Below are 16115 nucleotides of genomic sequence, written 5' to 3'. Positions count from 1 at the left end.
TCCGAGAGTGACTGCTGTGAGCGGAACGGCTGTTGCCCAATAGATCCAGAATTGAGATGACACTGCTGAGCTGCCATCAGACGGCGCGCTTTTCCAGTCAAACATGTCCATAGAGAACAAAGTCTATATATGTTGCAACGCATATTATTAGTCGAATCTTTGCTATACCACAGGAGCTGAATAAATACCGCGATAAAAGTCCCCGGGAGAAATATAGTCGTGATAAATGCTAAGATCTTCATAGAGGTACTATCCCTCCCAGTGGACGCAGCGAGACGTGCGTTGAGTCGATTATCTGACTGGGCCACGAAGCTATACAACTAGTCAAGAGTCAATACCAAATGTTACGTTGAATATGAAGAAAGGCACTTCATCATACCACATCGAGCTGAAGCTCCATCCGAGCCTGAAGACACAGCACATGGTCCTCGATGGATTTGGCTAGGCATACATTGTGCTCAATTAGTTCTCGTATTTGGTTATCGTGCAAATTTTGGCCGCGCCATTCTCCAGAAGATTCATTCACGATGTTTAATAGAAACCGAGACGCCTCGTGGTTCCACTTTGGAGAGAGTTTGGTGAATAGAATACTGGTTAGCTTCGAATTAATGGAAACCGTAAGAAAGTGCGTCTGAGATCTATTGACTGGTATTCCCAGGTTTAAAACATCTGCATCCTTGGAGTGAAGCCTTCTATTCGTTGACCCCCGGAAACGTGGCACCTGGTTCCTCCGGCCCACCGTGGTGACGCCAAGATGCTCTTCGATCACCATGACCTGTTGGGTTAGAGACCCTGTGCAATATTGTTGTAATCGCTTCAAGTGATCGGTGACAAGGATACATGGTAGGGTGAGGGGATTGTTCCACATTTCAGGAGACTGAGCAAGACCGGTCCGGATGGTTCTGCCGGGAGCTTGGGATCTGAATGGTAATTCGGAGCGATGGTCTTCCATTGATGGAAATAAATCGATAATGTCTTCGCCCGCGAGGAGCGCTGTGGTCCATTGTGATGCAGGATCATGCGTGAGAGAAAGCATGTAATTAGCGATCTCATACTTCTGAGGGGCTTTGAGGATAATGGCTTTTCTTATATTAGTCATTTGTATTATATGATGTACAGGAGAGGAGTGCTGGGCGTACATGTTCTATGTCTTTGCTGTCCAGCATACCAGGAGTAACGCGAGAACATCCCGCCATTTACCTCAAGCGCTGAAAGGGTGGCTGGATGAAGGGCAAGCCCTGCTTCAACTAATTTGTAGTCCTCGCGGGACATCCCAAGCGAGACGCGCTCGAATAAAGTGTAATTGCATATCAATAATCTAATCCCTCCATTCGGCTGTTCAGACAGGGGGTAGCTGGGGGTTGAGAGCTTCCCCGTTTGTTGCAGCCATTCTTTAAGTTGTGAGCTTTCCAGGCATCCATGGCGAAAGTTCCAGGATGTTACCTCATTTACCTAGCGAGTTCAGTCAGTCATACACTCCACAACATAGAGAGTCTGAGCTTAGCTAACATTAGGGAAACTCCAAGCCTCAATGAACTGAAAACCTGTGGGGTTCCACTCGATATTTTTCTCAATCTCATGTTTGTGGAAATTGAAAATACCCATGAACGACATCTATATGCTGGCAGGTCACGGCAGAAAAATGCAGGGACAGATCCAATGAAACTGTCTCAAAACCAACGTTATAGCACTGGCTCAGATAAATCGGTGGCTGGGTTCAAAGAAGTTAGCTTCGCTGCTAACCGAAATCGTACTAGTTGGGACAATAGTGACTCTCATTGATTGGTTCTGTTCCTGGACTCTAGATCACAGGTAGATGCTTTGTTCCAAGTTGCCAATTCATAGTTACCTACGAGGGCAAGGTTAATGAATGGTGAATGGAAGAGTGTTAGCCTTGGGGTCTATCACAGAATTAATCTCTTCATAATCGCATGGCTCCAACCTAGTAGGGATGAAAAGCCCTCGAATCTTTATTGGATTCGAGTACACCTCAGCGTGTGGGCATTCGTGACTCAATTACCCTCACTCACCTCTGCAAAGCCAACTCTTCTCATTCTAGCCTACTATGTTTTCTAAGATTTCACTAGGCCCAGGCGAGCCACGTGGCACGGATGTAGGTGCGTAGCCATACATTCCTGTGTGTGGCAAGTGTTGGGTATCGGATGTCAGGTATCAGGTCCCGGTCCATGGTCTAGACAGTGCCACTCTCCTCACACATTTCTACCGGATCAATGTCCAGATTTATTGCTTTCAGTCGAACTTACAGGAATTGCATCCTCCCAGTCACATGCTTGGGGCCCCTTTCAGCTTTTCTGGGTCGACGAAGGTTCCTAAAGCATTGCCGGATGTACTAAGGTTTGTCGTGTCCAAAGACCATCCGTACAGACTGCACTCCAGACGGAACCCTGTTTTCCTACTCCCCCGGAAGGTTTCTTTACAATGAAGAATCTCGACTCCGTGAACGATTTGTCAAGTTTGATATTGTCTCCCTGAAGAAAGCTGTTGCCGATCACGTCGGCCATGGGGATGTTCAAAAAACTTGAAAAGATAAGTGAAGGAGGTTTTAACCGGGTGTTTTTAACCACAATGCATGATAGCTTCCGGGCCATTGTAAAAGTTTCCTATTGGATATCAGTCCTGAAGACATACGCTACCGCTATTGAAGTTGCAACTCTATCCTTTCTACGTGCAAAGGGTATACCTGTGCCTGAGGTATACGGCTGGTTTTCCACGATTAACAATCCGGCCGGTCTCGAGCATATTGTTATGGAATATGCCCTTGGAATTGGGTCTGATTCACACTGGTGTACCACTACGAAAAATCACAAGCATGCCTTGGTGACGGGCATCGTTGGTATGGAAAAGAAGCTTTCAACCTCCCCTTTGCTTCTATCGGCAGCATTTATTTCAAGAAAGACATTCCCTCTGAGTTCCAAGGGCAACTGTATATTACAGGGACTCTAGACTGAGGGAATTCTGAAACCTATTGCACACGGTCCAAGGCTGAGCAGAATAGTGTGACGCATATTGGTTGGATACACTACCCTTGTTCATGATGTTGCAAGGATTCGATAAATCTCATTCGGCAGACTCTGGATTAATGGACTCCGCGTCCAAGTGTACAAAATGGAGTAAACATCCCCAACTTCCAGACTTAACCGACGTCACCTTGTTCTGCTGGCAGTCGTGCGGTTTTACACCAGGTTCACCTGCCAGTCCGAAGCCACTGACCCTGGGAAACCCATGATTACACTGTTGTGAACTGAGGCCATTGACCTTCTGATCCTCGGGACTGGATCTGACGTACCAAATTAATTTTGCGATCACAGACCCTCCAGGTTCACTTGCTTCTGCTGTATAAATCATGGGTCTCCTACATATAAAAGAGAGCCACACAGGTGAAATAACAGACGACAGAATTCCGCCCTAGAGGATCTTCGCCTGTCTGAATATAACCTATAATCTTGAGTAATCAGAGGTAGAAAACAGGGGCCAGCAATATATTGGCCACAAGTCGCATTCTCCTTTCTCGCTCTCTGCAGGGCCTTTGTATCTAACTATAGAGGGTACCTAAATGAGCGCTGTTGAAAATCCGTCAGATCCGCAAATTCCTCATTCACACCATGTTCGTGAATGACACCATCTTCTAAGTGTTAGTATGAAGTAGATGTGAAAATAATCATAGAGAAAAGGAGGGTACCAACTTTGAATATCAAGAGCGTCTTGATTGTCCAGTTGACGATTCCAGTGCCAATGAAGGACCCCAACTGAAGCCAACAGGATAGCCGTGAATATCAAGAAGGCTAGCATAGTGAACTTAGCCGTCTGTACCCAAGTCAGTATAATCATCCACAATCCATGCATGAATTGAAGACGTACATAATAATGGGGTGCTTCATGTTCCTGAAATGTTTGCGGGCCGCAAATGTTGCCAACAGCATACCCAAGCTGGAAGGACGCACCAAAAGCAACTTTTTTTGTGCTACCACCGACACCAGAGGTGATAAACGCGAGGACAACTAATATGGAGTTTGGATCTAGGGTACAATAGGTCGGTAAGATATTCTAATGAGCTTGCTGGCGAATGTATCTGTAAGGACGTACATTGCATTGTGAGGATATACCCTCCATATCGAGCTGTATAGTAGCTTTCTGGTATAGCTAACATCATTATGATGCCAATGCAACCTAGCAGTATTGTAAATATACCGCCGACAGTTCGGTTGGTGTACTTTATCACTACAAGTGTCACCATCGTACCGATGGCTGCACATGCGCCTGGAACCATACTGAGGAGCGTGGTGGTGTTAGTGTCAAACCCAAATCCAGATATAATAGATGGCCCTGCAATAAAGTTAGTCATGAATTGTTTCAACCGGCTGAGAGCCTACCAAATGCTGTTAATCCACCATTAGGTAGTCCCGTCGCAACCATTAAGAGGAAGACTATATACAGACGAGGGTCACACAATGCTTCCTTTAGCTGGGACCAGTTAAAATTCCACATTTCGACGCCCGTCTTGTTATCCCGGACTCGCTCAAGGGCAATTATTCTTTCCTCGTCGGAGAGCCAGCTGGCATCAATTGGTGACGCGGCAAGGAAGAAGAAGAGTATCACACCCGTGGTAAATGTAAGAGCCCCATAGAATATGAACAGCCCTTGCCATTTGAATTGGCTTGCCTGGTTGATAGCCCAGGAAAAGAAGCCCCCAAATACCTGAGCCCAGCCAGAAGTTGAATACCAGACTGCAACTCGGGTAACTTGCTCGCTGCGAGTGTACCAGGAGCTAGTGACATAGATAATAGCAGGTGTTGTGCATACTTCGATCGATCCTAAGAGAAATCGAACGGCCGCCAGCCCCCCAAAGTTATGGCAGACAGCGTGCAAAGCGACAACCGTTCCCCAAAGCATACTCATAATGCCCAGGTATTTGGCTAGTGGGACACGCTGCATTAGGAATGCCGCTGGGATCTCCCCAAATAAATATCCGAAGCTGTGTTACTTGGGTCATTATACTTGATGGGAGGGATATTCAAGTCAGTCCGTCACTCACTAGACGATAGAACCTAGCCAGTCATACTGGCTCCCACTGAGATTTGTATCCGTCCTAATCCCCATTATAGCCGCAAATGACAAGCTATTTTTGTCCTGCAGAAATCCAATTAGATAAGTCGTGACATGGACTTGGTCCAGTACGAACGAGTAATTGAAGGGTATAAAGACCGAGCACTAGGGGCATGGTCCGCATATCGATCTTGCGAAGTAACCTTCGAGCTCTGGGAGACTCAAGGTCCACTTCGACCCTCTGCTCCGCGAGAAGGTTAAGGGCATTTGACGTCCGAGTTCCATTCACATTAACACCAGCGTGAGCCACATCTGCAAAGCCAATTGGGCGGTTGTAGCCCTAAAGTTGTCAGCAACCACAATATTCACTGTTTTCGAGTTGTTGGGAGCACACTCACAACACCAACTTCGATATCCGCGCTGTCCTCCAGGTTTTTCTTACAGCTTTCCATAATCGAGTTGAGCCCAAGGTCAGTATCCTTCCATTCCCGGCATGTGTGCCTCTGCACACCTAATGTCATATATGTAAATACGACCTGAGGTGGTAGGGTGACCAGGACGTTGTATAAGCTAAGTGATAACGGCTATCGCGATAACATATTGATAAGAGCACCGGAACACACCCAGTGGGATAACACGGCTAGATACGTTGCGGGATTTGCGTCGGATATAGGTCATCACGGCTATGTACCCTAGTGTCTACCTTGAACATAGCCACTTGCTGAAATGGGGGCTTATAATACATATGGCGCAGGTTACAGCGGTTCCAGTATGCTGAGAAAAGCATTATGCAAGCTTTTCGAAATTATAGCTATCCAGACTGAAGCAAGATAACTACATTCTGTTCATAAAGTACTCTCACCATGGCCGAACGGGCAATCCCTGTTATTTCGCTCAAAGGTGCGTGGTAAAGTTCTCCTAGGAGTCTTTACGCTAACACTGGGGGTGTATGGATAGATTTTGAGAAAAGGAAAGAAGAGATCACCCAGCAGCTGGTTGATGTTGCAGAAACCTCTGGGTTCTTAACATTGATAGACCACGGGATCACGGTTGAAGAGATTGAGCGGCAATTTGCCATTTCCAAGTCTTTCTTCGATTTGCCCTCCTCGGTTAAGGGAAAGACTCCTCATAGTAATGTGACAAACAATGGGTGGGAGTACAAGGTGAGCGTCATCTCATGCCATACTATCCGAACCTTAAATATACCAACAGCATGAAGGCGCAGCTGCGTCCTAGCACCGGTCTGTACGATCAGAAGGAATCTCTTTGGCTTCAACACAGGTCCCAGTGGCCTAGTGATGAGGATGTCCCCGGGTTTCGAAACACTACTGCCCATTTCATGGCAAAATGTGCAGCCATTTCGAACCAACTATGTAGGTTTTGTGTAATAACGCGAGACGTGAGCGAGAATTGACTAACCTAGCTAGTCACCTGCTTTGCGGTCGCACTGGGATTTCCATCCGACTACTTTTGCGTAGCAAACGATGTGACCAAGCCGGACTGTCTCACTCAGCTCCGCCTGATCCATTATCCCCCGTCAGAGGATGCTGCAGGTACCTGGCGGGCTGGAAGCCATACAGACATTGGATGTCTTACGCTTTTGTTCCAGCGTGATGGAGAAGACGGGCTGGAGATCTGTCCAGGCCGTGAGTCGCACACAAGCTTCGCGGTGGGCGATGTCTTCACTCCTCTCCCCGCGAAGACCGGTCATATTGTTGTTAACATTGGCGACATGCTGAGTAAGTTGAAACGAATCCATCCTACTATTGCTTGAATATGTGGTCTGAGGCTTTTCTTTTGCGTGGACAGTGGCATGGTCTGACGACCGCCTAAAATCCACCTTCCACCGAGTGCGAGCGAAGGATGAAGGCAGATCTCCATCGCGTTACTCGATCGCTTATTTCAACCAAGGGAGGCGTGACTTTCTTCTACAAGGACCACAAAAGAAATAGTGAGTGTGGTTCTGCATGTGTGCAAGTGTACGTTGCTAATTCAGGACATTCTAAAGCCCTCCGAAGACTGTAGGGGAGTGGTTCAAGGAGTCGGTGGAGCGAAATTTTGCAAACAAGCAAACTGTGGTTGCTAAATGATGCCCAAGTGCGTCTACTAATCTCCTGGACCATGCATTCTAAATGGTAGACAAGACATTTTGGTTAACAAGGTGCCGACAAGCTCTCAGTAGATGTTAGTGAGACCTCAAATCATTCTTCGAAATGGATGGAATACACGACTCGACTATTATACTCCATAGGTGCTAAGATCATCGTGTATTTCTACCACAAATGACCGTGAATATCTTTGGACCCTGCTTGCTCTGGCGTGCCTTTTTTTTTTTTTTTTTTTTTTTGTGGTACTTTAACAGTGGCCATGTTATACTAATTCAGATCAACACCAGACGGTTTAAGGTTCCATAATGCCGACCGTCCTAACTTGGGCCTGTTTACATATATATGGTCGTGGTTAATCACAATAGAAATTTCCTGAATTTTAGTATTTTGAGACTACTAACAGTCCTCCTAGTCTGACAACCTTTCTAGTTTAATAATAACGGTACAATGTTCCAGAAGTCTTACTGGTTTCATCTCCTATTGATCCTAGACACTTCAATGATTCCCGTGGCCCTTGATCCCATGGAAAGTATTCAAAGATGGGTAGGATGCGGGCCTTTACTCTGTCCCGTCTCCTTGCGCTTTGTCAAGACCTCTCAGTAGTGTTCCACATTTTGCGCTAGGCTTGAAATCACAGAAATCGTACGCTGTATTCTTTGGTCGATGTTTGCTACACACGACTGCATGAATTCCAGTAGTCTCTCCCCCTGTGCAGAATCCGCTGTTCCGATAGAAAAAACATTACTTTGAAATCCGTTAGAATTGTATCGTGAAAGTTCAGAGCTCAAAATGACTGAGACAAACCTGATATGGTTGTGTTTCTCCTGCACATGGAACGTCGGTAGTGTACCTTGAGGAATGCTCCGTTCACGATGGGCGTTGAAGAAGGTCGCAGTGGCATCGGCTGTTTCCTTTCTAAAATCCCATTTTTGCATGGTTAAATTTGCTTCCAGTGTAGGATTCTCTCTATTCCTCGTGTGACTGACTTACATTTCCCATTTGACACTTCCGATGTAGGCCGGCAAGCGTTCAGGATCTCTACTCATAACGTTAGCGCAAGTAATTGGGCATTGCAGAATCTACAAGCAAGCATAGGATGACCTTACAGCAACGGGGACCCTTTTGATAGCGATTGGAATAGTCCCAATGGGGACAGAGGCTGCAGTATACTTTAGACAATGGACGGGCTTGGGGGAAATGCTTTTGACTTACCCCCCCAAACTTCTTCCGCGTCCGATCCAAATAATGGCGAATGACTTTTGTCGGACAGGTTTCTTTCTATCAAACCAGAAAGGTACGCTGAGGTAGAAAACTCCCGCCACAGGGAGGAATATTAGAGCCTTCGGCGTTCGCTTTGGGTCGCCTTTTTATGTTTTAATAAGGAAGCCCAGTTTTAGTGTAGGATCACTTACCTGCGGCATATAGGCTCATGGCTATATGAGCTCCACCGGAGGAGTGACCGAGAAGTATGACCTTATCCGGTGATCCTTGTCCATACTTTGGTACTGCAATATTATGAAAAATCTACTCCCGAGCCAACTGTATATCATCAGCCCCTCCAGGGTAGACGACATTAGGGACTAGTCGATAGTTTGCGAGCACAGCGACGAATCCACGCCGAGCAAAAGACCACCCCACGTTCGCTCAACTTGCGTGGTATAATCAGCCAAATATGCTAGTATGGTCGTTGCAGAAAGTACCTTCTCACTCCACCCTTTGTCTCCAGACAAAAATCCACCCCCGTGTACGAAGAGTACCACTGGCTTTCCCTTGGTTTTGTCGTCGCGAGGAAAGAACACGTCCAGTCGGTTACGCTCAGCCGGCCCGTACTGTTCGTCCTTCACTGCGCCAATACTGTCAAGTGATTTCGGATACAGTGGCTCGTATAGGCCTCTTCAGTACGGTATGTCATCAGTTTCTGAGGGATTCTCACTTGTTTGCCGATAAAATCTTACCTCTTCATCTCCGAGGTCAAACTTTGTGGTCTCCTGTGCTATCTTTGCAAAAATGGTTTCCATGGTCCTTGTTCCCGAACTGTGGATTGGAACTCTACGGGAACCAGAATGCTAATTTGAAGGATTAAATCCTACAAGATGGTGGAGATAAAGACAATATCCGAAGGATCTGCCCATACCCGTAATCAACCACAGTCCCTTTTCCGGTGACAGCACAGTATTTGGGTCAATCGAAGTGACACATTGTTTGTGCAGTGGCAAGGAAGTTCGTCTCTCACATTACGCCAGCATGTTAACCAGGTAAGCCAGGCCACATTACTGTTGCGAGCAGAAATCCAACCTTTCCTAGATCTGAAGTCAGCAAGCACCAATCGAGAGACAGAGGTCTGGTAATAATTAAAGGAAATGTTTACGACCTGACCTCGTACTTAGACGTCCATCCTGGAGATGCTCACGCATTATCCTAAAATATGCTGGGCGGGACGCGACACAAGCGTTCGAACCCATTCATCCACCTGTCGTAATTGAAAAGCATCTACCACCAGAGTATGGAACTATCGGCTTGTAGTATCTTCCAACTACCCAGCTATATAACACTAACATGGAACTAGACTAAAGCTAGGCCCTGTAGCAGAGTCCAACGTGGGCATCCAACCAGGTCCAGCACTACCCGGACCTCTCTCTCAGAAAGAACTACCGACAAGAAGGTCTTTTCACTCCTCAGATCTGTAGTCAATATCCACGACTTCGAACACGCCGCTTCTCAAGTATTGGCTCCCCGTTCATTTGCCTGTGCTTGCTACTAACAGTCCGGTTGTTGTAATTATGGCTAACCGACATACTAGGACTACTATCAGTCTTCAAGCCAGGGGCTAATGATGAATACACGGCGCAATGGAATCAAGAGAGTTGGAAGCACATCTCTTTCTGCCCATGAGTCCTATGACCCATCCAGAGTATCGACCTAACAACCTCTATTCTTGGAATAACCTACGCTAGCCCTTTCTTCATCTGTCCTGCAGGAGGTAGCAAACTCACACATCCAAGTGGAGATTTGGCTTTGACACAAGCCGCTGGAAAGCATGACATTCTTGATTGGGTACCTAACAACAGCGGTTGCACGCAAAAACAGTTGGCAAATGCACGTGCGGTCTCTCAGACATTATACTGGCAGATCTATGCTATGGAGGACCTTTCTGTAACAGAAAATGAGATAAAGCAGGCTATTGCTTTGGGTTACCGAGCCTTTGCTTTGACTGTCGATGCGCCTCGAGCTGGCAAACGCGAGAGAGATGTGCGACTGACCATTGAGGTATGCAAATGTGTCACCTGTGCTTCTGTAGTCAGAACAGCTTTACAATGTCTAGTCAGGAAGAGGCATCCGATCTAACTGAAGGGGATGAAGATAACGGTTTTGCCAGTGGCCCGACGATCGCGCGGTCGTGAGTCAATCCACTCATATTGCTAAGCAGAATTTCTCACAAGGAATAGTCACCTCTACACCAAGTTTGACTGGAAATCCGCAGTTTTGTGGCTGCGAAAACTGACAGATACCTGAATAGCAATCAAGTGCATCCAGTCATGGGAAGATGCCGTGCTATGCATGGAGCATGGGGTGCACCCATGGCTATCAAATCACGGTGGTCGGTAACTCGAGGGTGCTCCTTCTGCTTTAGAACCCCTTCTCGCAATTCATAGAGAAAGTTCTGAGGTCTTTCGCCGTTGCGAAGTTATTGTCGATGGCGGCATCTGTCGCGGTGCTGATATTGTCAACCATTACAGTAACATCTATAGATACTCCTAGCAATTTACACTATATAGCTAATTCTAGGCCTTCAGCGAACTATCTAATATATATAACATTTAACTATGCGGCTAAGCTTTTCGAATCTACTAAACCAAGCGCCTAATTTTAGGCTGTTCTAGTTTAAAGGTATTTTTATATTCAGTAGATAGTAAAGCACACAATCCTAAATTCCTGGGCAAGTTTAGTAATATTTTACTATACATCTAGGCCCTTAAACAAAACAGTATATTACTTAACAGATAATTCAGATCTAGACCTATGATTTACACTAATTCCTATTTCAAAAAACCTTATTTTGGTGGCATCGTAGACATTTAGAATAATTATTGTTTTTTGACGCGGTACGTGTTATGCCAAGTGTTGCGAGAACTTTTGACCCACTATTGTATCAGTAAGCCCGGTCAGCGGAAAAGGGCCCAGCATCAGAACTTATCCGGATGGGACATACCCGCTTGTCGAATAAATAGTAGACGAACCCCGCAACACAATTCGCCGTAGATGTCTGCTATTCTTCCCTACATAATGGAGTGCTAAGCAGCATACAATAGAGACTTTCTATTTTTTGCTTTTAATCGAGGAACTTCTTCAAATTCAAGCGGTTGTTAGCTGCTTGTCGTCTACGACCATGCCGGGTCAACGTTGGCTTAACAGAATCCTCCGTGGACTCGCGTTTTCGTACGTGGTTATGCTCCAGGGAGGCGATTGTACAGCATACAACACCGGAAACAAGAATATTGGGCATCAATCATTTGAACCGACAGCTCGAGTTCTAAATGGGACTTACTATGGTGTCCACAATGACCATTATGGCCAGGACCTCTTCCTAGGCATGCCTTACGCCCAGCAGCCCGTCGGAGACCTCCGGTTACGAACACCACAATCCCTCAATGAATCGTGGACGACGCCCAGAAATGCAACAGAGTATTCACCGGCATGCCTCGGCTATGGCCAAACGTCCGGGGCCTCTGAGGCCTGCCTTACGCTGAACGTCGTCCGCCCCAGTGGCGCTTCCCCTGGCGATAATCTGCCAGTGGCTGGTACCTAGAGCATCATTTCTCACACTGAAGAGGACTTACTAACCAGCGGCGTTTAGTATGGATCTACGGCGGGGGTTTCATAGAGGGTAGCTCTTCAGACCCGCGCTATAACCTTACTTTCATCGTGAATGAATCAGTCACAATTGGTACTCCGATGATTGGGGTAAGTATTAACTACCGTCTTCATTGCTGGGGGTACATGTGGAGTAAGGAGATGAAGGAGGAAGGCATTGGGAATCTGGGATTCAGGGACCAGCGACTTGCATTGCATTGGATACAGGAGAGTATGTGTCTTTCCTATGCTATTACCGCAGGTTAACCTACTAATCATTCGACAGACATTGATGCTTTCGGTGGAGACCCTAGCCAGGTTACCATCTGGGGGGAAAGTGCTGGTGGCAATAGTGTTGGCACCCAATTGATCGCTTACGGAGGACGGGATGATGGATTATTCCGTGCGGCTATTAGCGAGAGCGGCAGTCCAAGCACTTACATTCCTTATCAGACACCTGAAAAGTGGCAGCCATACTATGATGCAGTTGTAGATGCGGCCAACTGCAGCTCGGCTTCGGATACCCTACAATGTCTCCGGAGCATTCCAACCGAGATCCTGGTCAGTATATTTAACAACTCGACCATTATCCCGGCTCATACACTCTCGGGCGTTGAGGGGCCCCAGTTTGTGCAGGTGATTGATGGCGACTTCATACAAGAAAGTGCCACTTTGCAGCTTGAGCAGGGCAAATTCGTCAAAGTCCCATACCTAATTGGCGCTAACACGGATGAAGGAACCAGTTTTGCCATCCGTGATATCGACAGTGATGAGCAGTTCCGGGAAGTTGTGTCAAATTGGGGCCTTGACAATGCTACTGTGGATATTCTAGCCGCACTTTACCCTGACATCCCGCAGATCGGTATTCCGGCAATAATGCCAGGAAGACCCCCAGCTGGATATGGAAAGCAATACAAGCGTGTCGCCGCCTTCCAGGGAGACGTGAATGTACATGCGCCGCGCCGACTGGCGGCTCAGGCATGGGCTCGTCATGAAGTACCTGTTTACAGTTATCTTTTCAACGTTGTCAACAATTTGAACGGGCCGTATGCGGGAGCCGATCACGGTGCAGAATTGCCTTACGTATTTCGCATTCCTCAGTCGTTAGGCAGAGGTGACCACCAGCTTATGAAGGCTCAGTCCCAGCTTGCTATCCTGCTGTCGAGATCCTGGGTCAATTTTGTCGCGACATTGGACCCGAACCCTTCCGCAAGTAAGTAGTGAACTTGGCTCTTCGTCCAAGACTATCTCCTATACCTTGGTTTGCTATAGGTTGAGCTGACCTATGACCGTTCAGCTTCCGGGTCAATTTGGCCAAGCTATAGATTGGAAGACCCGAGGAATGTTGTTTTTGATCTCAATGTTACCAACTTGGAATACGTCGCAGATGACTTCTATCGTGCCGATGGTATCAAGTATATCAGTGACAATATGGTCACCTTGTTTGGGCGATAAACATTGAGGAAATCTGGTAGTAGAAGACTGTACACCACAAGCCACTATATCTTGGCTTGCCTCGCGGTGACTGTAAACTACTTTCATGTATGGACTGTGTGGATGTCGTTCTAAGGGGATGGTGATCTTCGACCACGAGCTTCTAAGTTTTAGTATATGTAGGGATTCTATAAATGAAGCATTGAGACGGCTATGTATTGACTTGTGAAATGGGGAAGAAGCATGTATCCAGATTACTTCTCGTTTATTCCAAGAGCAATGCGCTGGCAATCATCACACGTACCAGCTTGCCTATGCCACGATCAGGAGCCAGCGTCGGATCTAACACTGGTGCTAACCCGAGTCCACTTTGGAGAGTAAGAGTCCTCAAGCTCCCGCAGAGTTGTCATTCAATAGACTAACTGTAAATGCGAATTCAAACTACACCCAGAGGAAGTTTATTCACCCCCTTGTTGTAGAATCAGAAGCCTAGAGCCTATTTCCTGAACATAGCACTAGAGATAGCTGTCACATTAGCAGTAGTAGCAATCCAGTCGTAAAATGGCCACTGACTTGTCCAAATCCCGCTAGCGGGGTCCTACCGCGCATGTGTTCTGTATTTTGTTGAGATTAGACCTGTGCATAGGGAAAAGCCATACAATGGAAACTTTCGATTGCTCTTCCCCTTGTCCCTTCATTATTACGCAATGACATTGGTCAACCCAGATCTACGTACCGGGGGCATATCCGGGGCCGTCTGGTACATAACCGATGCCACAAAAAGTCCACCAACTGGAGGAATCCCGGGTCTGTTCCTGAAGCGTGATGCCTTTGATGCCCGGGTATTGGTATTGTGGTTCGGTGTCCATGGGTCTCTCCTACTCGGACTTGCTTGATGCTTTACCAGGAATCGTGCTGCTCTCCAAACGATTCACTCTTCTAAACTTTATATTTGACTACAGAACTCTATAATTGTTCGGTCGCCCCAACTGTCCACAAGCTCTAGATCATCTCGATTGACTATAGAAAATACCTAAACATGACAAGACAAGGAAGACGCACCTTCTAGCCTCCATGTGCCGGACCTACAAGAACATGCACCAGGGGTCTTCTTGTTATCGCCCCTCTCGCGGAAGGGCGAGGGTCCTGGCATGATTGTACTGACATCTGGAAGAGATCTAGGGGGTGTACGCCTGGAAGACGGAGTTCCTTCACCATTTCTGAAGTGAGCCGAGGAGGGATATACAGTGGTAGCAGTGTGCTTAGGTGCCTTAGAGGATGGTCAAGAAGGGATATCTCTCACCCTTGAAGCGTTGTCCCACTGCGAGGCTTGCCATCCCAGAGGCAATATTGGGCTTGTTGATGTGCTCGCCCCTGTTGATATCATTAAGATTGAAGCTGATTTGTTACCCAGTATACGACCCTGAGGCATGGGCGGAGGTCTCAGCAGCTGTAAATGCTCGCCGAGAGATCGTGGGAGTAGTAGTCTATGGAAACGCGGATTCGCCGATTTCGAATGCCACCATACCAATGCTTCAGCACCTAGCCGGAGCATCTGCGACAGCCAAAGTCATGTCCAAAAACAGCAATACCCAGGTATATGGATACGCAAACGTGGATACATACCAGTTTGCCACTCCTTTTCAGGGCACGTTCGATTATACCACCGAGGCTGTGTCCCACACCAGGAACCTAGGCTTCCTAAAACCCCTGATCGGAGGGCCATATTTTGATTTGGAAACCATCTGGGAGGAGCATACACAGCATGAGTTTGAAACACGCTCTGTGCCTCATACAATGGCAACTATGGTGCAAGAGCCATATGTAAATCATATTCCCACGGTGAGATCCCAGAACGCCCTATTATTTATCTGGAAATTCTATCACTGGCCATGTGCTAAGACTATTTACAGTTAACTGGGGGAATCGGGAGAGCCCATCTTCAACTTTTTACCAAAACCATTTTATTTTCAACAACCCTGCAGACGCTGAACTTGAGCTAATCAGTCGGACGCTTGGTATCGATCGTGTCGTTGATGAGTTTATCCATAAGTTTACACACGATACTCAGATCGACTGGCTGTAAGAGAAACTCTTGATGCCAGAATATCTTCCATGGACATATCCAGCCCCGTCCGGCAGGGGTCTTAGCGGAAAGGCCAAACTTGAATACCGCGTGCCAGGGGCTGGACGGGCGACAGCGGAGAAGATGAGAGATAAGAACGCCGTGGAATCGAATCAATTGTTCAGATACGGTCTGCGGGTTGTGGATCCCCTTCGGCCGTTATCGCCCTCATAGCATGCTTGGAAAGCAACATTATCCTCGGCTATAGCAGCCAAGGCACGGAAAAGGGCGGGTAAGGGGCGGATAAGGACCGACCAAGGGTTTGAAGTTAAACTTCGGTCTTACTTGACCTTTGGTTCCACATGTTCTTAGACTCAAATAGTCATCTTGTTCTGCTCGCTGTGTATGAAGGCCATAATGATAAGTCTTGGCACCTTCGGCCGCTTATCGCTTGATCGTCCCCTCGTGTCTTCACTTCGCCAAATTAGGGCTTCTACAGATGCTTTCTACCGCATTAGATGATAAATTAGCATTTGGAAGATAGAAATCGAGCGCTCAATCACCTAAGCCGGCGAAGAACTCCTCTGAAACCG

At 47.0% G+C, this 16115-nt stretch overlaps 7 protein-coding genes across 7 annotated transcripts; 4 read left to right on the top strand and 3 right to left on the bottom strand.

Moving 5' to 3' along the window:
• Positions 1-3557: 3557 nt before the first annotated feature.
• On the bottom strand, positions 3558-6775 carry AO090011000192 (uncharacterized protein; the record flags this gene model as incomplete). The annotated part of the gene is made up of 8 exons (XM_023232834.1): positions 3558-3643; positions 3705-3825; positions 3880-4037; positions 4105-4344; positions 4392-4993; positions 5054-5148; positions 5201-5376; positions 6643-6775. The coding sequence occupies 8 exons, from the start codon at positions 6773-6775 to the stop codon at positions 3558-3560; spliced, it is 1611 nt and encodes a 536-aa protein (XP_023093402.1).
• A 1067-nt stretch (positions 6776-7842) lies between these two features.
• Positions 7843-8603, bottom strand: AO090011000190 (uncharacterized protein; the record flags this gene model as incomplete). The annotated part of the gene is made up of 5 exons (XM_023232833.1): positions 7843-7852; positions 7977-8087; positions 8163-8210; positions 8385-8535; positions 8585-8603. The coding sequence occupies 5 exons, from the start codon at positions 8601-8603 to the stop codon at positions 7843-7845; spliced, it is 339 nt and encodes a 112-aa protein (XP_023093401.1).
• A 149-nt stretch (positions 8604-8752) lies between these two features.
• Positions 8753-9135, bottom strand: AO090011000189 (uncharacterized protein; the record flags this gene model as incomplete). The annotated part of the gene is made up of 2 exons (XM_023232832.1): positions 8753-9065; positions 9128-9135. 2 exons carry the CDS (start codon positions 9133-9135, stop codon positions 8753-8755), a joined length of 321 nt encoding a protein of 106 aa, XP_023093400.1.
• A 281-nt stretch (positions 9136-9416) lies between these two features.
• Positions 9417-10931, top strand: AO090011000188 (uncharacterized protein; the record flags this gene model as incomplete). The annotated part of the gene is made up of 9 exons (XM_023232831.1): positions 9417-9427; positions 9477-9561; positions 9673-9694; positions 9746-9919; positions 9985-10035; positions 10150-10493; positions 10524-10569; positions 10690-10774; positions 10826-10931. 9 exons carry the CDS (start codon positions 9417-9419, stop codon positions 10929-10931), a joined length of 924 nt encoding a protein of 307 aa, XP_023093399.1.
• Positions 10932-11559: 628 nt separating this feature from the next.
• Positions 11560-11979, top strand: AO090011000187 (uncharacterized protein; the record flags this gene model as incomplete). Its single annotated transcript, XM_001825810.3, has 1 exon — positions 11560-11979. One exon carries the CDS (start codon positions 11560-11562, stop codon positions 11977-11979), a length of 420 nt encoding a protein of 139 aa, XP_001825862.3.
• A 206-nt stretch (positions 11980-12185) lies between these two features.
• AO090011000186 (uncharacterized protein) lies at positions 12186-13300 on the top strand (the record flags this gene model as incomplete). The annotated part of the gene is made up of 3 exons (XM_023232829.1): positions 12186-12255; positions 12310-13236; positions 13296-13300. The coding sequence occupies 3 exons, from the start codon at positions 12186-12188 to the stop codon at positions 13298-13300; spliced, it is 1002 nt and encodes a 333-aa protein (XP_023093398.1).
• Positions 13301-14735: 1435 nt separating this feature from the next.
• On the top strand, positions 14736-15460 carry AO090011000184 (uncharacterized protein; the record flags this gene model as incomplete). Its single annotated transcript, XM_023232828.1, has 2 exons — positions 14736-15299; positions 15371-15460. 2 exons carry the CDS (start codon positions 14736-14738, stop codon positions 15458-15460), a joined length of 654 nt encoding a protein of 217 aa, XP_023093397.1.
• Positions 15461-16115: the final 655 nt, after the last annotated feature.

Source organism: Aspergillus oryzae, chromosome 7, assembly GCF_000184455.2.
Source record: "Aspergillus oryzae RIB40 DNA, chromosome 7".
In the NCBI taxonomy this organism is placed as follows: domain Eukaryota; kingdom Fungi; phylum Ascomycota; class Eurotiomycetes; order Eurotiales; family Aspergillaceae; genus Aspergillus; species Aspergillus oryzae.
The sequence above is the reverse complement of the archived record's forward strand: the minus strand, read 5'-3'. Positions and strand labels throughout refer to the sequence as shown.